The 23,088-nt window shown below is 38.7% G+C and overlaps 1 protein-coding gene and 1 long non-coding RNA gene across 14 annotated transcripts in view; one reads left to right on the forward strand and one right to left on the reverse strand.

Moving 5' to 3' along the window:
* Positions 1–250, reverse strand: part of LOC114695040 — a 6,025-nt gene extending 5,775 nt beyond the window's left edge. For both annotated transcript variants that reach the window (XR_003734787.2, XR_005091156.1), the window contains exon 1: positions 1–250. This exon is cut by the window's left edge and continues 67 nt beyond it. This is a non-coding gene — a long non-coding RNA (uncharacterized LOC114695040).
* The window catches only part of Lmo3 (LIM domain only 3), a 62,787-nt gene that overhangs the window by 3,357 nt on the left and 36,342 nt on the right, over positions 1–23,088 (forward strand). For 3 of the 12 annotated variants that reach the window (XM_037204041.1, XM_028872199.2, XM_028872197.2), the window contains exons 2-3: positions 722–787; positions 5,983–6,196. In XM_037204041.1, the coding sequence (XP_037059936.1) occupies positions 5,991–6,196 (206 nt within the window). In that variant the 5' untranslated portion in view covers positions 722–787; positions 5,983–5,990. The other 9 variants (XM_028872196.2, XM_028872198.2, XM_028872194.2 and 6 more) reach the window with 9 other exon arrangements.

The raw sequence follows: 23,088 nt of genomic DNA on the forward strand, positions 1-23,088 counted from the left end.
GTCCAGTCCCGCAGAGGTCACATTCTCTGTGTGATGGGGATGGGCGGGAGGGGATGGTCCTCAGCGTTTGTCAGTAGCATATGCATTGGGTTGTGCTGAGTGCGCTCGCAGGCTTGTCAATTTTCACCCTGGGAAATTAGCAACAAAGCCTGGATCTGTCTCGTGGCTGCTTTTGCACTTTCCGAGGGTGGCTGTACTTGACTGAGCTGCAGAACAGACAGCGGGGAGAGAGAGAGAGCAAGCTAGCAAGCCAGCGAGCCAGGGAGCGAGCGAGCGAGCGAGGGAGCCAGCTAGAGGGAGGGAGAGAAGAGGGAGGGGTGGGGGCGAGAGGTAAATACTCTTAAATCGGAAGGGAGCTGCCTCCACTGTGGTCTTGACAGGTGCTGCCTGGGCTCCGCTGCGCTGTAATAACTGGGTGACCTTTTCTTGGGCTGTATTATGTCTGGCTGGGAAGGGATTGCATTTTGCGGCTGAGAGCCAGGGCTTCCTTCAGCTCGGGCTCCTCGCACGCTGCTGGGGTAAGTTGTCTGGAGCCAGGACCAAGAGAGACATCCCCCTGGACTGCAGTTGCCTAAAAGAAGGACACCTGTGGCTCGCATGCGGTCCACACTGGTACTTGGCGGATCCTGGAGGACCTCATTATTTTAAACTTAAAAAAAAAAAAAATAGAGATCCACCCCCCCTTTTTTTCAAACAATGTTTCTTTTTGACCTTTCCCAAGGAGAAGCGCTACCAAGCAGCCTCTGTGCTCACTGAACACCCTCCCCTGTATCGCTTAATTGAGAAGGTAAGTGAGAGGCTGTGTACACACGCGTCGGCTTATTTGTGCTGTGTGTGTCTCCGGGTGCGCGCGTGCGTGTGCGGATGTTGGGTGTTTTTTTCTTCTTCTTCTTCTTCCCCATCCTCTCTCAATGAAGCATAAAGTAAAGCTGCACCCGAACCATCCCCACCACCACCACTGCAACTTTCACCCGGCTGCAGGTCGGCAGAGATGGTTTTTATTTGTTTGTTTTGTTTAAATCATGGGAGGCATCATTATTTTTTATGATGAGACGCGAAATAGACGCGGGGCGGAAGATGAGGATGCCTGAGGAAGAGGGGAGCGAGCGTGCCGCTGCAGCGCCACATCTCAAGTAGGAGTCCAGAACATAATAGACAAAGTTCATCCGGAGCTGCAGCATACACACACTCTGACTCCGGAAAAGGGGTTGGGACAGTTTGCAAAGGTTGGGGGGGGGGGTTGCTTTTAGACTGAGGGAAGTGGTGTCAGTCTTGGGTATTTTCTCGGACCTCTCCATGCCTGCTTGGTGAAATTCATGCCCTCCCCCAAGAAAGAGTTGAAATTACAACCTTGTTCCTGCCCACACCCCTGCTTCTACCCTATGCAGCTTTAATAACAAAACACTGCTTCTATGTGTCGCAAAAGTGACTATGTCGGAGCATGCAGAGAGGAGAAAAGTGTCCAGTGGAAGCAGGTTCCTTGGACCCAAGTGCCTGCGTCTTAACAGGTCTAGAGATTCAGCACATTTTAACGGGGGCTACTCAGATTGCTGTTATGAAACACAAGTCAGATTTATGATCTTTTTCATACCGAACACGATATGCTATGCTAACACTGCGTGTGACGGTTTAATCAAATCCATTTGTTACCAGGAAGCTAAAAGGGGCCGCTGGGATTTTAGGATTACGGGCAGAGTTAGGGAAGCATGTGGCTTTGTCATTCGCCATCATTTTACACGTTTCTTCATCCCTTCCCCCACCGCCTGCCTCCCTCGCCACTAGACCCTAGCTCCCAAAGTGGCTTCACAATAGTGGATCCTCGGCCCTGTAAGCTGCTCACCAGATCCAAGCTTGGGCCCCAAATACAAGTGACTCCCCTCTTCTACTTCCTGCTTGTGAGCTTGGTGCTCCTTGTGAAGCTGCAGCCGCTCGGGCACGCCTAAGCCTAAGTCAACTCATGCAGAAACAGGAGAAAAGTTTTGGTAAGGTTACAGTCTATCCTAGATGCACTTTCTCGGGGCGCTCAGGCACTCGTGGCTAGCTCCAACGCCTGCCAGCTCTTCTACTGATGAAGATATGAAATATTATTGTTGCTACTGCTTTTAAAGACTGCTGCTTTCAACCAATTAATCTCGCTAGGTGCCACAAATACTGGTGCATTCTTTGCAGAACCATCCCTGTGTGGCTGCAAAGACACAGCTACAAAAGGTTGGATCATAAACTCCGCAAGGGGATTCTTTGTTAGAGTGTATGTATGTTTCTTATTTTTTTTTTTTATTTTGCATGTGAGCTGCATCAAAATTGAACCCAGTCTTGCAAATCTCTTGTTGGCCTTTGCCAAGCACTAGCACTTTGCTGCCATGGTAACTGTAATTAAACTGATAAGAGTGGGGAAATGTCAGTATCTCTGAGCCTTGCAGCTGCATTGGAGAAAAAGGGAATCAAATTGGTTCCCAGCTCCATTGCTCAAAAAGGGGAGGGTGGTGGCAGGACGCGGAGGGGGGTTGGGAGTTGAAGGGGCAGAACAGAGTTAAGCAGCTCTAGTGCCAGAGATTTGGGGACATCTATCTGCATTGTTTTCCCTTAGGGGGCTGCAGCCTGTAGGGGTGCTCTGGGCCAGTGAACAGAGAGAAACAAGCTTTTAGGCCCAATCCAGTTTTCCAATCTGGGTTAGGGGGAGTGAGTGGGAGTGGGATGAAGATGGGCAGGAGGAGAGAAAATCTTTTGTTTGGTACTCTTGGCAATCCAAAGGCTGTGTTGGCCAAATTCTTTTAATCTCTGTCATTGCTCCCAGCTGCGAAACCTGCGGTCCCAATTTTAGCATCCTCTCCTCCAAAAGCTTTTCGTGATGGAGCCCCTTCTCCTTCTCCCAAATTGTCCTCTGTAAATCTTCTGAAAGGGAAAGAATGTTTTCCATTCATTCTGTGTGATCAGTCCAAATAATACATCCGTGAAGAAAAAAAAAAAAAGAAAAGAAAGAAAGAAAAAACACTGTGCCTAAGTGCTGCACATCTCTCATTATTGTGGTTATTTTTTAAGCCCCTGTGTGTTGTGGAGTTGTGGTTACTTTGTTGTGTTAACTACTGAAGCTAAGGCTGTGCGGATGAATGGCACAGAACAAGGGGACATAATGGATGCAATCAACCGTCAGGCCTTCTCACAATGCAATCCAGGCAATTAAAAGCTCACCAGAGTTTAAATGAAACGGTTCTACTTATTTCTGCACAGCACACTGCACAGGCTATTATTTATGTCTTTTTTTAAAATTATGATTTCCCTTAAACTGTCAAATAACTCAGAATGGCAGGGTCTCAGAGGCAATAAGAATTTCCCTCAGAACAATTTGCATGCCAATCTAAAACTAGTTATGAGTGCTGATGGGCTATGAGCAACTTGTGAAGTGTCTCTCTCAGCCACGAACACATAACTCTCCCCAGACGTACTCTCTTGGATCAAGAGCAGAGAGTGTTCAATGCTTTCTGCTTTTTAGGTGCCTGGCAACACGGTGACTACCAAGTGATTGTTTTCCTACAATTTTTTTTAATGCATAGAATGGAACAGATTCCATTTGCAAGAGAAAAGGGGTAATGTTCTTTAAAAGAAGATATGAGGATGGAATAGAAAATATCAAACTTCTTTTATGCACAAGGTCAAACAGAATGTAAGAAAGAGTTTCAGTTATTAATTGGCCTCTGAGTGCTAAATTAAAATGTCAACACAACAAAAACATTTTGTGAAGACAAGCAGTATAGTATTCCTTGTGCCAAATGTTGGTATCTGCTGTCTTGGTTACAATTTATTTTGAATAAAGATAGCTGACTCTTTACACTTAGTAATAATGTCACAAACACGGAAAATAATGGAGCTTAGCTTACTACCAAGAAGAATTACTATTTTTCATCGTTTAGCTTTGTGATATAAAAAACACAGACTCAAATTAGATAATTAGGACAGTTACCTTTAACATACCTCTAGATGCTTTCAGTCATGAAATCCAGACTTCCTTAGTAAATCGAAATCTCCCTGCTCCCCCAAGGTATATGACTAAGAGGCACCTGGGCCCATTGTGCACCATAATTAATGGGACTCGTGCCTTGTGGGACCTTGCTAGAAAAGGATAACTAGTTCTGATCAAAGAAACTTCATTTGTTAGAAGTTCTAGAGAGTGAGATTTAGCAAGGCTATCAAGGGTTATGATTAATCTACAATAGGCCCTTAGCTCCTTCAAAAGAAAGGGGCAGAAAGCAGGCTACGAGGATACCACCTGCTCTTGTGCACAGATCTGTTGTTGGTTCACAGCTCAGAATACCACAGCCCAGCATGTCAGAAACACAAAACAGCCACTCCACTTTCCCCCCTGCATTCCTTCGTCGGCTGCTCCACCAGACAAGTTGTTTCCTAATGAAAGCTCAAGAACATTCTAATATTACGTGTAGTTCATGTGCCATTGGTAGCTGAAAAACTTATTCAGCTGTGGGCATGTTTTCACGCCTCTTACCAATGTGATTTTCTTTTACAGACAGGGGAGGTAATGAGGGTTGAACCCTTCATCATAAGGTATCAGAAAGGGAGAGTTTACCTATATTGAAGAGAAATGAATTTTTCCCTTCTGAAACTCTCTTAAATGCATTCATATTAGCTGGTTTGTTTTTATTTTAATCTTTGTCTGTCTAAGTTTAAAACTTTATGCCTAGGAGAGGAAACTAAATATTAAGGGGTGGTCTGTGGGTGCAGGTAGACCACCTGGTACCACATCCATAGTGCCACTGTCTGTCGTCCAATTTTCAAGGGGCCCCTTCACTTCCCTGCCTCTCTGTATTATAATTTGTAATACGAGGGAATCGATGATGTCTGCAGTATTTTATAGTGATTCAAATCCATCATGTGATAATGATGAAGCTTTGCACAGCTGGCCAGCTTTTCTTTCTTTTTTAAGGCTGAGTGTTTGACACCTGGGAAAAAATAAAGAAAAACTCAAAAATGAATATTCAATTAATTGAAAATATTTCAGTCCAGTTATAAAGCACATAGAAGTAGGATTCCTTGCTTATGAAGAATGTTCATCGTTGACATATAGACTATGGGGGTATTTAATATGATATATGTATACTTTCTATAATGTATCTATTTATGGTTGACTGTGTAATTTTATATATTCTTGAACTTTGTCTTCTTTTGTTTCTTCTTCCCCTTATAAAATAAGTGGATACTTGTGGCTATCAGTTGCATAATCCTATACTTGTATTAGATTGGAGCATATATTATATAATAAGTGATGAGTCTTCAATATAAGCAGTGACTAATGTGTATGAAAATAAATACATTTTGTTATTTTAACACAATGAATACTTTGAAATATCAAGGATACAGAAGCAAGTATTTGGATGTAAGTAAGCCCTATAGGATTGATGGGTTTCGGGAACAGATGCACTGTGTACTTATCTATAAACATCTGTACCACTAAGCTAAGATTCTGAATGTCCCATACAGATGCATGCTTCTTCCACCACACATATGTTAAGTGAATTGCTTCTGCAGTTAAGCAAAGCTCAGTTTTGATCCCTGTCAGGTCAGCCAACAGGAGCTAGTTTCAGTTGCTTGCTGCTCTGGGTTGTCACCCACTTACTCACGTGTTCTGTGTGGAGAATGGAACACTATGGAAATGATTGAAGGATATCCAATATCACGGTCCAGCATGCAACATCAGTTCATCACTGTTGCTGCTTCATGTGAATGAGTTCATCAAGGTTTTCATATGGATTTTTACAAAGTTTGAGACTTTTGTCCAAAATGTAGTTTGGTTGTAATACTACTCTCAGAAAGGAAGGAAGGACAAGAGGAAGGAAGGAAGGAAGGGAGGGAGGGAGGGAGGGAGGGAGGGAGGAAAAAGAAGGAATGCAGAGGGGGTGTTAACTATTTCACCTGTTTGTCTTCCTCTCTGTCTTGGAGTCTCAGTTCTCTTTTCTCAATTCTTTCCCTCAGGCATACAAATGCTCTCAGTTCAGCCAGACACCAAGCCGAAAGGTTGTGCTGGCTGCAACCGCAAAATCAAGGATCGGTACCTCCTAAAGGCGCTGGACAAATACTGGCATGAGGACTGCCTGAAGTGTGCCTGCTGCGACTGTCGTCTGGGAGAGGTGGGCTCCACCCTGTACACTAAAGCTAACCTTATCCTCTGTCGCAGAGACTACCTGAGGTAGGGATTATCTTTTGATATCCAGTGATGGCTGGATGCCTTTTAAAGTACATTTGTAAGTGTATTTTTGGTTTGTTTATTTGATTTCCTTAACTACCGACTGATGTTCTTGAAAGATGTTATCCTGCCAGCCTTCAAAATGTTGGCCTGTATCACACAAACTTCTGCTTAAGGAATAGCCAACACAAACACCTAAAGTGTTTTAATTTGGCTTGTCCATGTGCTCTGATTGAGGAATCAGGCATTCATTACTTACATTGAAAATGGCAGCTAATGCCAAGGATGTACCTAGATGAAAACAGCATCCAGGTTGCTTCTTTCATTAAAGCATAAGAGATGAAATTGCTTGAGTCTGACAAAGAGAAACACATTGGTTGCTTAGCTGAATATTTTAGCTCTGTAGTTTTAATAAATTCAACTTTAGTTAGACAAAATAATCTGGTTATTCAGCTAAGTTTCCTGTTTCACATATGCTATAGAAAATCAGTTTTAAATTCTTGACTTGTATTCATTAGTATAGTTACTGCAATGTTTTAGAACCTTGGCGCACATTTAACTGTGTCTTGCCACCCTGTGATATTTGAAGTTATCACTTCAATACTGAGCAGCCTCAGACTCTCTTGTGGTTGTATAGAGAATGAAAAAGTAAAGACCCCAGCATTGATGGGAACCAATCGCCATCTTCCAAAATAAACATCCAAACAGTCTCAAGCCAGTGTCGGTATCCGTGGTTATGACAGCCTGAAGTTAGTTCAACATGCTTCCTGCTTTCAGTCAACACAGACATGCTACTGAAGGGAAAGTATTTTCTTTTCAGGGGACTCTGTGACTTGACTTGGCTTCAAATTACTTATCTTAATAAAGTGGGATCTATCAAATTAGAGAAATGATATATGGCATCATTTGGGTTTTCATATTTGATACAATTAATCATTTTTTCTAGCCTGACATTAAGCTATTTATTTGAATCGTTTTCCTTATGACACAAAATTTATCAATTGGTAGTAACTCCTTAACCAACCATCTTGGCCATTCCGGGAGGTGGTTCTTAAGAAATTCGATCCCTCTTTTCTTAGTCTATAATTCAGTTATTTAAAGTCAGATTTTTATCCTAATACATATTTATCTTTTGATTAATGGTAGTTGCATAGGGGCAAATCCAGTGTGGTTTCGCACGTTCTGCTCTCCCCCTGGTAGCAGGGCTTCTGGCTTATGCTTATGGCCTCCTGGCTAATTACAAGCACTTGTTACCACTTCCCCGTGTCCCCAGAGCTCAGAAGCACACAAGGTGCCAACAATGGGAAGTGACTCTCAGGAGCCAGGATTTCCCTCATTATGGTGGCAAAACTAATCAGAGTTAACTTACAACATGAATTCTTTCAGAACTCTGCAGTCTTTGAACTTTTCTTCTTTGAAATAAAAATGTCTCCTGTGCTCATTGTGAATGAGTGCCTCATTTCCAGATAAAGCAGTTGTGTTTGCTTTTCAGGATCTGACGTGTTGCTTTCTAGGTTGGCTTTGTCTGTGCTAACTGGTGCTCACGGCTTTTCGACTCCTTTTGACTTACATTTAGGCACAATTTCAGTATATCAAGTGGGTTTAGGTTGCAGTGGCAAACGGAGTTTATACAGCTTGAGCTGGAGTAGGCATTTTAATAAGTAAAAAAGATAAACATTAAGAAGAGTGTAAAGATTGTCGTTTGGATGTTTGGGATATTTCTGAATTAGAAATGTTGAGTTTGCCTGTTTCATGGGTAAAATAGTTATGCATTTTCAATGGGTTGACAGCAGAGAAAGTAACCTTAGATTTGTTTTATTTTATTCTTCCTCGTGATAGCAAATAGAATATGGTGTTAACTTAGCATTCGATCATCCCAATTAAGTATCTCATCCAAGGGAATTTATCAAAATAGTTTCTGTATCTGAAGTCTTCATCTTTTTAAAAAAAACAAAATGCATGTTACTCTCTGTGATAAAGGTTTCCATTTCTGCTAGGTTTTCATTTTAGTATCAGGTAACAGTATACATACATCTTACTCTTTCAAATATGGTCCTCATCACCAATATATTCATTTCTCAGAGAACAATTTCCTCTTAAATTGGTCATTACCACATTAATGACCAGTTGTTACATTAACAGACCAAGGATTGTTAACATCTCAGATCAGGTTGTTAACAGCAAGCTTACTCCTTATTTAAGCTGAAGGTTTGCTGTGTAATGTGACTTGGGCAATTTTGTCAATGCAGAAAGTGTCAATGTGACATGGAGAACTGGTATGTGCATAAAATGCTGTGTTATAGGGTGTAGAATATGCCACAGATGTGGTATGTTTTATGTGAAAAGCATAGGTCTTGATGACATTGTATAACTGTGCCTCTAGGAAATTTAAATAATTGGATCCTGTATTTAAAATCAAATTTATTTATAGATCAAAATCTTTGATTGGATATAGCCATTCATAAATGTTTATTAGATGCCTAATATGTGGAAGGTAGAATTTGAAACAATGGCTGACATGGGAAAGAATAGGGGAAGAATATCATTAAGTAACAAGGTTGTGATTAGTGAACAAATACTCTCCTGGATTAATTTTGCTAAGCCTCAAAAATCACTTTTCTTATTTCCCTCTTTGTTCAATATATATTGTTTTTGCATTTTTCACAGCCAATTTTTAACCACTTAAATTTTGTTTCAAAATAGTTACATTTTTTAACTTTGGGTATTATGTGATTTTGTTAGATTAACAAAAGAAAAACCACAGATAAGTCACATATCTGTATCGTCCCTCAGAGTCACTAGTTACCTAAGAAAGAAAATAGAAAATGCAAAAAGAAACATTATCCATGCTTATAAATTTTTGGTTATTGGTATTTTTATACACCAGATAATTGTTCATAACTGGAGAAGAGGGAAATACTTTTGCCAACCGTATTTAACAGCCTAATTAACTTTTTCCCCTAAAGAAGAAAAACAAAAAAATCAGTTCCTTCTAAGCTATGAGTTTTAGAAGACTTGACTCTTATTCTGAATGACAGGGATAGTGTTACCTAATGAAAACATGCAAGTTCTCTGAGTAGTGATTTGAGGTATTAAATGATACAAAAATTTAGGAATTTAGATAGCAGGATACTGTCTGAAGGTATAACCATCATTACTGTGATATTTGTGTCTTTCCTCAAGACATTTTTTTAACCTTTGTGACACAGTCAGTTGCATTTAAGGAAAAATAAAACACCTGCACTGTGCTCCTTCAGACGCCAGAGTGGGGCTGCTTGCTTTCCAGAATTGACCTGTCATTCCGGCTTGTTACTTGATCTGATATTTTGCTGTGAACATAGGATGTACATATCCAAGGTGAAAAATGTGCCCATTTTCAGGACTGTTTTCCCTCCCTGGAACTTTCCTCATACAGAAAGAAAGAAAATAACCAACTTTTGAAACCTCTTCCGACTTTCAGAACAAGGATGTGCAGTCGAACTGCTGCCAGGCACTTCTGTGTCCAAACCTAGGAGCGCGTTTGTTAAACATGTGGCCACCACATTAATGCATTCTTTCAAAGATTTTAAAGGTAACTTGATTGCAAGAGAGACAAAAAGCATATTTAGACTCTAAGCTTGAGTTTAAAAATGATAATATATAAGAATAGTCAATTGTTGAATAAATATAGCAACCTTTAGTGTCATGTCTAAGAGACTCTAGTCGCTGCTGTCACTCCTACTTCATTTTGGAAAATGTGAGTAGCCGGTGTATTACCAGAGTTTTAGAATTAAGACTTTGTGTAAACATTAAATAGTCAGAAATGGCAGAAACGTGACAATTCTTTATTTTTTGACCCAGAGGCACAAAAAAAAAAAAAAAAAAAAAAAAAGAATATCGGATCTCACCACTCTATCTTTGGGACAGTTTTTGCTTTTAGTGTTTCTGTAAGCCTGCAAATTGGTATGGTGTATTCTAAGCATTAAGTCAACACAACCTATATCTCATGTCTCTTTGAATGGTGTCTTGCCAGAGAGTTGACTCAAAGCTGTTTGTTCTGGTGTATGCCATAAAAGAAAGCTGCTTATAGCTGTTTCTACATGAGAAGCTGTAAAATGTCTTATATAAAATTTAATGCAATTTGCTATTTTTATATGTGAGCATGATTTGTTTAAAATGAAACTACTGGGAAAGGGTGATGTTTCACGTTCCACCAAAGTTGCCAATTAACTAAAATGATTGAAGCTTGCTCTGCTGACTGCAAATTTTATATGCTTTAATATAATAATATAACTCTTAAAGAGAAAATTAAAATAAAATGCTGCGCAGAGCATCAATCTAGCTATAACTTTATTTCACACTGATCAAACCTAGTACTTCTAAATTTTTATGTAAGATTAAATTTATATTGATGTGCAATTATAATCTTAACTGTAAATAGGAATGTGTTATTAATACTGTTTCATCTAGGCAAGATGAAGCACAGTGTCTGTCTTAATGTGGAATAAAGTATTCGTTCTTTTTCCCCTCACTTTCGCCTTCTGAATATGAAGCAGATGAAAATATTTGCCCTGGAAAGCAGTACATTATTATTTTTTAAAATAACTTTTTATCATCTGAGTTTAAAAATGAAAGAAGTTTCTAACTAGATTGAGATACTTTACACATAAACTTTTCTCTGCAAGCTTCATTTCAAGCATTTTACTACAGTCCTAATTTTTATAATATATGAATATCTTAGTTGATCTTAGTATAATAAAATATTCTGATGCATGAACATACTTGATGCTATGGTCTGTTGAAAAATACTGTTATAACCCTTGCAAATTATTTTACATTATTTACAGTTTTATAAAGAGTTGTAACTTTTCCATTTTGCTTTTATCATAGGAAAGTATTACTGAATTCTCATTTAGACTATATAGTATGCATAGAGCAGTATAATGAATGGATGATAATTTCTTTTGATGCAACACTTTAGAGAAATGTTCCCTGTCTGGGAAAATAATTGGTGGCTAATAGTAGACTTCCTGAGAGACAAATACACAAAAATTATGCCTGTTAAAAAAATTTAATCTATATGTAGAATTTCTTTTCCTTTGTAAATTTAGCTATAACTTCTTTCTATTTTTAGTTCCACAATTATGCATTTGTAATGAATGAATATTTACATACTTCATATAATTAACTCTATTTGTTTTGTGGATTTTTGTTTTGATTTGTTTTATGTACTTTAGCTATTTTCATGAAAAATACCAACTCTCTGGGAATATTAAGAATACTTCACACTATTTGATTTGTCTCTTTCATCATTTTATAATGCATGGAAGACTTCAGTGAAGGTTGTTTGTACATGGAATTTGGATAAGTTAGACACACCTGACTTAGCAAAAAATTAAAAAAAAATCTGTTTCTATGAGTATATTTAGGATTAAAGGCATCTAGAAGAACTACATTTGAGGATTGCTAAGCATGCTTATTTTGCACTTTATAAATGTGTAGAATTCTGGGAAAGAATATCTATTTTTGGTTGCTCTTAGAAAATATCAAAGTAAGCCAGCACTTCATTTATAAACTCACCATTAGCCTCCATTAAGTGACTAATAATACATCTTAATGCTGTGTTTGGACTGCATAAACATAATTTATTAAGGAATCTCATTTTGAAAATATGCTGAAAGTAGTAATTTTGTAAACGGTTTTGATGAATATTTACATTATAAAAATGCATTATGTGGTTCAGTTTTCTGCCTCACATAAAAATTACAGATCCTAAAAATAAGAATTTTAGCCACAGAAATGATCAGGGTATTTTCCCTCATTGCTCTGCAACCCTTCCAAGTCCTCTTTTGGTATTTTGTTTGAAAACGTTTCCTCAGTTCCATCACAGACAGAAGTTTCATCTCAGGCCCCTACACTGCCCAGTTAGCTGACATGCCTCACTTTTATCAACTAATGTTAGCTAATGTGTAGAAGCATCTGATGAGATCTTGAAAAGAAGGGAGGTAGAAATAAAAATAGCAATATCTTATTCTCTTGCTCAGATTTGTTTTTGTTTTGTTGTTTTGTTTTTTGGTTCGAGTGTTATCTGTGTTTCTGTTAGAAGTCACTCACCTCTCTTCTCGACTCTCCAGTTTCATGGTATGTCGAGCCTTGAAATCTGTGAGGAGCTGACATGTGAAGCTAATTTCCTCGTGTTGGAAACCACAGGACTGATCTGCTGGTACATGTTACGTCTTTGCTAGTCTAAAGTGAAAGACAGATCTCATAACACTGGGTTTATTCCCACTTGATGTTTATCTTCTGATTCTGTTTTCACCAGCTCCTCTGGAGTTTGAGCCTGTCTTCTCTAGTTAGAGTTGAATGATAGAAACAATTTATCTGAAAACTGACTATGTATTTCCTCTGTTGAGTTATTTATGTAAAATTCGTTTTGAGGAAAGTTTATACTGTGAAACATGTGATGTGCATGTAGTTTTTTTGTTAGTTTAAACAACTTATTTTACTTCATTGTTTTTCCTTCTCTTTGTTGATGCCAATGGATAATTTTGCATTAAAGGAACGAGGATTCCAGCAATCAAACACACAGACTCCTCACATCATACTTAGACCAGCATTGCTTTCTGTCCTAAGCTCATCATAACAAATTCTAAGCATTATTTTCATAGTTCTAAATCGTTCTGAATTCCTCTATGGCATTAGCTTTTCATGATATGTAAAATATAACTATCTGTAGGCTTGACAAGTTTCACATAAAATCGCACTTGAGATAAATAACCATCCTGGACTAGTCAGATCCCTGATTTGAACTTATAAAATTAACATTAAGCTTTGTGTATTAAGTTAGACTCTAATCAGCATGTGTTGTTATGATTCAATTTAATATTAAAAACTCTCCAACTGGGCTACTGGGAAAATAAAAGACTCTTAGGAATTGAAGGATTATTTGCTGAGGAGCACGCTAAAGCCATATTTAAGTGAAATTGTTATTACTGGTGCAATACAGTGGTGTCCACATCAAGTTCATCCTATTAATAAAACAGAAGATCAGTTTTAGCAAACATAAATATCAAATATGAGGAGGACAAGCAAGGTGCATAGAGCTTCATAAAGTGTGATAATGCTAACATTTAATATTAATCTAAATACCACAGAGAAAAACTAAATTCCCATCTCATTAGTGCTACAGGATCTCAAAAGGCAACACACAGAGAGAAGCTAATTCCACATGTGCTGGGAAATTAAGTTTCTAGAACTTCCAGAACAATGCCATTTTTAATAACAGTTCAAGTATGAGTACATAGTCATCTGCTTTTCAAATTATTTTTTGATTTGTTTTATTTTTTATAGTATTACCTGTGGCAAAGTATCACATGCCTGTAATTCTAGCACTTGGTAGATTGGGGCAGGAGGATCAACAAATGGAGGACAGACTAGGCTACAAGGGACCCTGTCTTAAAATAAAATAAAATATTTAGAATGTCTTGAGTAATATCTTTTGATACAATGCTCACATATCATAAAAAAATCAAGATTATACCATTTTATAATTCTTTATGATCATGAGTACATGCTTATCTTGCATCTATCAATTCCTCAATAAAAGTGTGTTCTCCCCAATCATGACATATAAAGGCTGAGTTAGAGGAGTGGACTGTTTCCTGTTCCTTTGCTTAGATGCATGGGAATAGAGAAAGAAAATAGAAAGAATGGTCATACCCTCTAACACTGAGTATGGGTATGGATAGCTATGGGCAGGTCTGTTCAAATTGTAAAAGTGAAACTATACTTGGAGCCTAATTTTAAAATTTAGAAGGATTGCACATGAACATCTCATTAAGCATTTATTTATACTATGAGAAATACAAACAAATAATTTGAGTATCAATATTTCATTGCCATAAATAATAGATGTAAAATGTAATATTCCTATTTGATTTTCCATGACACATCAATACTAAAATATAGTTATTGATATTTTACTCTGTGAATAATCAGCTATTCGGTCAGAAATTTGTGAAGAACTTTTTTCTACAACTGATAAATATTGACACCATTCTTCCTAAATAACTAAGGATATATAAAAATTTTTACTCCAGTTATGACCAACATGAAAAATGACTCTCCACACATACATGTGTGTGCATTCATGCTTGTGCCAGTGTATGACTGGGTGAAATTAGAAAAACATGAGAGGAAGTTCAAGCTATAACTAGGTAGTATAGTATTTGCCTAGTATACACAGGGCCCAGGGTTTAGTCCCCAGCATGTAAAAATAAATTAGAAAAGACAAATTTTAGAAGGAAGGTTTTTAAGAACAAATATAGACTTTGTAAAAATAGTATTATAAGTTAAAAATTTCTAGAAAATCTGAGCCTCATAGATTTTTTTTTATTTAGAGTAAGCTAAAGGTGAAACTGTGTTTGAACCTGTGCATATTTTTGCAGACATTGGCAGGTATCAATGGAGGTTACTATTGACATCTTGCAAAACATTCAGCATTCTTGTCCTCATTTTCGCATCCAACAAATATCATTATTCTAGGATAACAAAGCCCTGAGATATAATGCTGAATAAAACATGAAAATAGCTCCTGCCCTTGTGGAAATTTTATCCTAATTAGACAGAGTAAGTAATCATCCAAACAAGAATAGGTTATATTGGCATTAATAACTATGGGGGAAATGAGATATGGAGCATGTGGTATGTATGTGTGTGTGTGTGTGTGTGTGTGTGTGTGTTGTGTATGCAAGAGTACACAAGCATGGATGCACACACATGTATGTGTGGAGAGAGATGCAGAAGAGGGAAATGGAGAGGAAGAGAAGACAGAAGAGATGAAGAAATAGAGAACTGACTTCTATCTTAGGTTATACAGAAATGTACTCATTGAGACAGTATCCTCAGTTACAGACCTGAAGGAGATGACAGAGCTAATGAGGGGCATGCATGTGAAACACATTCTGAGCACAATAAATAATCAGGACAAAGACCTGATAGGTTTGAGGAGCATCAAAGATGCTGCTGTGGGTGTAGCAAGATCAAGAGCCATAGAGGTAAAAGGCTGTCAGTGTAAGGACCTCTGCTGTTCTGTCATGAGTACAGTGGGAGTTGCCCTTAAAATTCTGAGTGCCCCCTGTGGAAGCTGTGTGCTCTGGGCAGCACTCATCTATACCATTTTGTGTTAGAGTTCGTGTACTGAATTACATGGGAAATTCTGTCACTCATTTACTGTAATTTTTCTTTGGGTGTCTATTTGTATGTACCAATGAACCTTCATGGTTAAGCAGTAGCTATGAAATATGATCCAAAAAACAAAAACCATGAGGATGTGGTAATATGACTATCTAACAAGTAATCCACAGGCTATTGTATAACTGTGTTTGATTTTAGTCAACACCTATACTTATATATTGACGTGGTTGAAAGATCATTGGAACTCCATAGTATTTCAATCCCAAGTACAAGATGTCTGCTGCAGTGAGGTGGTATGAAAACCAGAGCTCTTACTCAGAAAGACATCTACTGGCCAGCTGATGAACTCTGGCCAGATGACAGCAGAGTTGAGATGTATTTTCAATACCCAGGCAGTAATAATTGCAGAGATGGAACTTTTTCAAACCTGGTTAGTTTTCAACTTTTGAAGTCAGTTGTACTAAGTTTGAAGTGGTTTTCAAAGATAAGCCTGGACCTGAGATGTTGCTTAGTGGTGAGGCACTTACCTTGTATGTACAAGACCTTAGTTAAATACACACACACACACACACACACACACACACACACACACACACACACACACACACACGGGGGGGAATTAAAATAAAATTTAAAAATTAAGTCTAGACTAATGAAATTAAATTGTTTTCTAGGAAAAAAGAAAACATTTAGCGTGACGTATTTGCTCTAATCAGCATATGGAGCATTAAGATGACTTTTAGGAAAGATGCATTGTTACCGGAAATTACTCAGTAAATCACGTTCTTAATACTATGAGACAAACATTAAGCAGGGGCTGTTCACATTGAATTTCGTTTCTTACCACAAACCTAAACCTAGTTCACCTGTGCTAAATTTAAACCAGGAAGAGATAATCATTACTTTTAAAAACCCCAAAATTGATATCTGTTCTTCCTTTAAAATTTTTAAGAACATTATTATTATTGGGTATGACTGTTTTGCACATATGTACCTGGTGCCCATTGAGGACATAAAGAGGGTGTTGGATCTCCCTGAAACTGTAGGTATAGACAGTTGTGTGTATAACCATGTATGTGCTGGGAATAGAAACTAGGTCCTCTGGAAGAGCAGTCGGTGCACTGACCACTGAGCAATCTCTCCGGATATGTATAAACTGTGTTACTTCCTAAAAGTGAAAGAAGTGAATTAAATTTCTGAATGCAAGTCAAAGTTTGTACCTATGCATAAATCTAGAAGATGAGCTGAGGTTCTGTCACCATATTTATTGAGAATCTGGGCTAATGCACTTTGAATCTCACAGGGAGACACATTTGATGGACCTTGAAACAGCGGCTCACTTCCATACACAAAAATTGTAATATATACTGTTCACAAAGTAGTGTTAGCCAAAGAGCTCTGTAAGAATGAATCGTGACTGTCATCTTGAATCCCAGGGACGTTTTCCTGTGGTTTCCAGTTCTCCTAGTAGCTGGCTTACCTCTTATGACTGCCATCTTGTGAAGGTTGAGTTGACATTCCTAATCATTTGTCATTACCTCCTTCTAAAGTAGATAGTTTACTTTGATTTCAAGGAAAGGTTGCTTCGTCATGACCCTACAGTTTGTTGATTGTGTAAATAAACTTGTCAGAGGTCATTATTAAACAAAGCCCATCTTTGGAGAAGGTTGATTGTTCATTTGACTGAACATGTTAAATGTTCTGGGCTTTTGATCAACAATGGACATCTGCAGAGACCTGCCACAGTTAACTCTTGAGAAAATTTAAAATAACTTTAAAAGTTCATTTTAGATATTTATCTACTAGTACTAATCAGAATCTTTGGTTTTTACCACTCAGGTGTAGTGTGGGGTTTTATTTTATATATTTTTTGTTTCCTTTTCTTTTATTTGCTTGCTGTTTGTTTATTGAGCCAATGTCTCCTGTTTCCTAAGCTGCTCTTAAAATTGTTTTGTAGCTATAGATGAACTTAAATTCTCATTCTCTTGCCCACATGTCTCTAGTGCTGGGTCACAGGCTTCTGCCATCATGCCCAGGTAACAAAGTGCTATAAATCAAACCCAAGGCTTTGTGCTGCCAGACAAGATCTCTACTAAGCTACATACATATCCCTGTTGGTTTCTTTTTTGAGAAAGAGTCTCACTCTGGACCCCAGTCTAGCCTACAACTCACTGTATAGCTGTAGAGCACAGCTGGCTCCCAACTCATAACTCTCCTTCTGCCTCAGCCTCTGTGGGTCCTGAATGCTGGGATGATGTATGTGAGCCACTCCACCAGGCTTAATATCTCCTAACTTTAACCACCTTGCTACTCATTACACATTCTCCTACCACAGATGTTCTTGTCACCATGAGCCCCAATAGCAGAACAGTCATATGTCCCTGGTAGGACCGATTCATATGATATTTATCTTCTGCAAATATCAACTTACAAAAAAATAAGTCACACAAATTCTCATCAATTCCTCAGATAGCTCACCCACTAGGCAAGGTTAGACCTAATCTCTGGTTTCAGAGGTATGTTGAGAAGCAGAATGGTGAACAGCCTAGATTTGAAATCTGCCTCACTCCAATACAATATAGATGTGCACTCTTTTGTGAGTTACTACACCCCTGTGGGCGTCCATGAACACCCTGGCAAGTTGGGGTGCTGTTACTCTACCCCTATGGGCCTCCATGCACTTCCTGGCAAGGAGTGGTGCTGTTACTCTACCCCTGTCGGCCTCTATATACTTCCTGACATGTTGGGGCGCTATTACTCCACCCGTGTGAACCTTCTTGTTTTTCCTGGCAAGTCAGGTGCTGTTACACAACCCCTGTGGGCCTCCATGTGCTTCTTGGCAAGTCGAGGTGCTATTACTCCATCTCTATGGGCCTCTATGTACTTGCTGGCATGTCAAGGTGCTGTTACTCCACCCCTGTGAGCCTGCATGTTCTCCCTGGCAAGTCAGGGTGCTGTTACTCAACCTCTGTGGGCCTCCATGCACTTCATGGCAAGTCGGGGTACTGTGCCCTTTCATGGATTTGTTGGGGAATCACCCTGGGAAGAAGCTCAGCATAGCAACTGCTAGTTCACTGGCGGCTTCTGTTGCTGTGAAGGAAGAATTTCCCTGAGTTATGAAGATAAGGTAGTGGGAAAATTAAACATAAAAAGAACATTAAAGAAACAGATTAAGATGAGGTTTAAGAGTGATTAATAATCACGAATATGAAAAGCTGCTACTGTAATAAGATCTTTTGCCGGCTTTTCATTTACAAAGAAGATGGATGAAGAAATAGCTAAATATCATGTGCACTTGAGGCCACATTAAAAAAAAAAAAAAAAAAACAAGATTTCCTAACAGTAGAGATTATTATTAGGGCCAATTTGACTCTTTAGGGGAATTAGTGAAAATTGGATTTCCTCTGTAACTGAAGTGACAGCTTTGTTGGATATCTTATTTGCCCTCACTTGCCCCATTTTAGCATGTGAAAGTCCATGACCTTGTAAAGCACTCTAGTTAATGATCCCTGGGGCAGAATTATAAATTTTAGGTTGTTTAGGTTTCCATAACAGTGTTGATTTTTCTGTCATTTTCTTGAATGACAAGGATGTAAGGATGCCGGTATCTTTGTATTGAGTCTTTTATTTTTCACAGTGTTCTCTAAACATTGTGATGGTGTTCTTTAAAGCAGTTAAGTGTGAACCTTTCAACTTATCTATATTTATTAATCTTAGGGGGTGGGCTAGAGTGATAGCTCAGTGGTTAAGAATGCTTGCTGTTCTTACAGAAGACCCAGATTTTAGTTCCCAGCATCCATATTTTATGGCTCACCACTGCCTGTAACTCCAAGTCCAGAGGTACTGTGTCCTTCTTCTAGCCTCCATGGCCACTGTACCCAGGGGCACCTGTCTGTACAGAGACATGTACATGTAATTAAAACAAGCAAAATAAATCTTAAAATTGATACATTGTAAATTCTCCATTGCAAAAATTTTAAAATTATGATAGTGATATTGAAATAAAAGAAAAATAGAAATTGAAATGCTAATATTTTAAGAGACCCCTGGGAATTCTGTACCACCGATTTTGAGATCACTCTATATTAGTAGCTTTTAATGCTTGATTGAAAGTTTCTTGATAATGACGTTTTGTGATGGGAGCAGGTAAGCATGAGTGTTTGGTAAAGGAGTTATAAGGGAAAGCTGGGATAGTTGTTTGAAAATGAGAGGCTTGCTAATTATGAGCTAGTAGGTCTCGTTGTGGTCATTTAATAGTAAACCAAGCCTTTCTTTCGTGAGTGCTGTGGTGAGTGTTGCTGTACCACAGCCACTGGCGACATTAGTATGAGACAGGGTTCCTCTCCCTCCCCTGCAAGCCCCCCTTCAGGACACAGTGAGATTTGAGACAGATAAATGCTAAAAGAACCCTGTGTACCAAAGCAATGCTTATTGCATGTAATACATATCATTGTTTGTCTCCCGTAGTGAAAAATACTCGTGTCGTGCTGTTAAAATGCACTCCTGACAGACCAGTGCTTGCGATTATAGGGCCCATTGCTTTGAAAAAAATGAAACACTGACAGAAATACAATTTAAGAAAATTTGACACCAAGGGTAGTCAACCATGTAGGCTACTATTAAGGGGCCAAAACTCAAGGCCAGGGGTTTATTTTAAAAAGAGCCACAGTTTATTTGCTTGTAGTAGGCAAAGTTGAAAGCAAAAAATCGAATTGAGTTTCTTGCTCTCTAGTCTGTAGAAAATTAATGGAAGCAACAGTTCAATAAGATTTTATTGCAGAAATGTTTAAGTGAAACATTTCAGAATGCTTGGGAATTTTTAAACAGTTACTTACCACTTAGAAAGCTATAACACTGTCTTGCGTAACAAATTGTTAGCATTGGATCCTAGGTACACCCTGTGATTTTCTTAAAGTGGGTAGTCAGAGCTGGTTAAGCGGAATCACATTGCTCATTGCATTTTGTGTGTGTGTGTGTGTGTGTGTGTGTGTGTGTGTGTGTGTGTGTGTAATTTATAAATACCTTTGAAATTGACAGCCCTGCAGTACCCACAGTTATTATTATTCAAAATGTAAGCTACTGTCCAAGTAGCCTCGTGAGAACAGAAGGACAGTTGAATGCAGTGGATAGAAGGAAATCACCAAAGATGCAGTGCAAGGAGCTATGTTGGCTGTTTGGAGGAGTACAGAGTGTTCTAATGCACAAACTGCTACTGGATGATGCTACAGCATGCCTTCTGAAGCCACCACACGATTCTATTATTAGAGGGAGAGCATGAATTTAGATGAGATGCATTATCTAATTTTACCACTTTACAAACAAATCTGCCACCCAGTAATATTTGAAACCAACTGTGTCTGGATTATGCGTTCTCTGTGAGAAAGGTGACATAATTATGTGATAGCAGGAGTCACAGGGGGCTCTCAGCCCAGGCACCAGAGCAGCGGAGAACATTATCCACTACTGTGTGTGTAATGGGGGCGGGGCATCAGGAGATATGTGTTCTGGATTCCCTACCCTTTGGGCAGAGTCATGTTGACAGCCATTAACAGGGCTTTGGAGATGATGGTTCCTACCTAAAACATACCATCTAGAGATGTGTAGATATTCCTCCCTATTTAATGGGCCTGACTGTGACAATGCCGCCCTCAGATCTTTTATCTGTGCTATAGAAAGTTACGTGTACTCTATGTGTGCTCCTGTGCATGTGTGTGTACAAGGGTCTGCATGTGTAGGTACATAAGCCCGTGCAGGCCAGAGGATTTTGTTGAATGTCATTTTCGATCACTCTTGGTTGTTTTATTTTCTGAGCTAAGATCTGTCTCTCTCTGTCTGTCTCTGTCTCTGTCTCTCTCTTTCTCTCCCTCTCTCTCTGAACTGGAAACTCAATAATTGGATACAGCAGGTAGTCGGCAAGCCCCTGAAATCCTCCAATCCCTGCCTCCCAGTGCTAGGATTTCAGGCTGTAGCAGGCCCAGTTTTTTGGGGTTTTTTTGTTTGTTTGTTTGTTTGTTTTTTGTTTTTTTTGACATGGGTGCTAGGCATCCAAATTGAGGTCCTCTTGTTCAGTGTACCCACAGAGCCATCTCCTCAGTCCCGGGTAATGTGTAATTTTGAATTTTGTCTAAATATAGTGCCATAGTGCCAGAAGGTTTCCACTCAGCCATGTGTTAGAGCACACAAAGTGGCCCTGGCTAAGGAAAGCTCACCATGGCCCAACCATGGCCCAACCATGGCCCAACCTCCCTCCTGTTTCTGGGCTGAGGCTCCTCATTCACACATGTGTTTACCTGTGACTCTTCAGTCCACATGCAACCTTTGTCACAAGACAGCATCTTGGCACTGTATTCTTCAAGCACTGCCTTTCCATTCTTGATTTTACACTCAACTGAAAGAAATAACATTTTTTGAGGGTTATCTGAAAACTTGAATATTAAAATATTCCTCCTGATAATTTTAGGTATCCTAAGTTTAGAGTGTTCTAGGCAGCTATGTTTTTTTACCTTGATCTTTCTTGTTTGGGTTTTTCAGGGTTTTTCCAGAGAATTATTTATCAGGGTTTTGCCACTAGCTTATGTTATAAAATATTTTAACAAATAGCTACAAAATTCCAATGTCTAATGGTTGCTAATGTCTAATGGTTGCAAAAAAATATTGATATCTCAGTGTGTGAGTATGTGTATAGTCCGTGTGTATGTATGTGCACTCAGGTGTCTGGAGGCCAGAGGACTGTATCAAGTGTCTCCTTTACTCTTTGTATCCTGTGGCTGACCAACAGGAGGGGATTCTGGTACCCTCCTGTTTCCACCTCCTCATCACTGAGATTACAGACACACACCACCATGCTGCTGTGAGACTTTGTGTAGTGCCAAAGACCTGAACCCAGGTCCACATGATTGCACGTCCAATGCTAAATCAACCTAGTCATTGCTCCAGGCCTGCTGTAGACATTATCATATCATTCAACATACTACAAAATCAATGGTGACAGTCCCCAGATTTGAGTATCAAATAAGTTCCCGGACCTGTCAATGATTACATAATACTGTGTATTGGGCACTGTGACTTCAAAATGTGTTTGTACTTCTCTCTTTTCTTTGTCTTCCAGATCAAATTACTTTCCATCAACAATTCAGAAATGACAGTATTTTTGATCTTCAGAGTTTTGTTTTCTCTTAACCTGTGTGTGTGGTCTTATATATATATATATATATATATATATATATATATATATATGGTTATTTTATACATAGACTATTATACATATGTGTCTACTGTATGTATGTATGTATGTATGTATGTATGTATATTCCAAATTGTGATGATAGAGGTTATATTTTTGGAGGTTCATTTCTAAGATCATTCAAATGAATTCATTTAAATACTGGGATGAATAAGCTACAATGGAAAGGAGTAGAGGTTGGAGCATAGGGCATGGTGGAAGTGCAGATGGCTGAGTGAGAAGAATTTAAGGGCAGGAAGGATGTGATAAAAGGAATTCCCCAAATGCTACACATAAAACAAAATACAGGTGAGAGCAAAGGGTGTTTGGAACCATAGTGGGAACATTTGAACTCACCCTGCATAGTATAAAGACCAGAGCACATGCAACTTTTTGAGTTTGTTAATGTTTATAGACACATGGTTAATTTATCATGAAGTTAATCCATCCTAAAAAGCAAACATATACATGTGATACTGATATCTTAAAGCAGCAATCA

This window comes from Peromyscus leucopus, chromosome 3 (genome assembly GCF_004664715.2).
Source record: "Peromyscus leucopus breed LL Stock chromosome 3, UCI_PerLeu_2.1, whole genome shotgun sequence".
NCBI classification, from domain to species: domain Eukaryota; kingdom Metazoa; phylum Chordata; class Mammalia; order Rodentia; family Cricetidae; genus Peromyscus; species Peromyscus leucopus.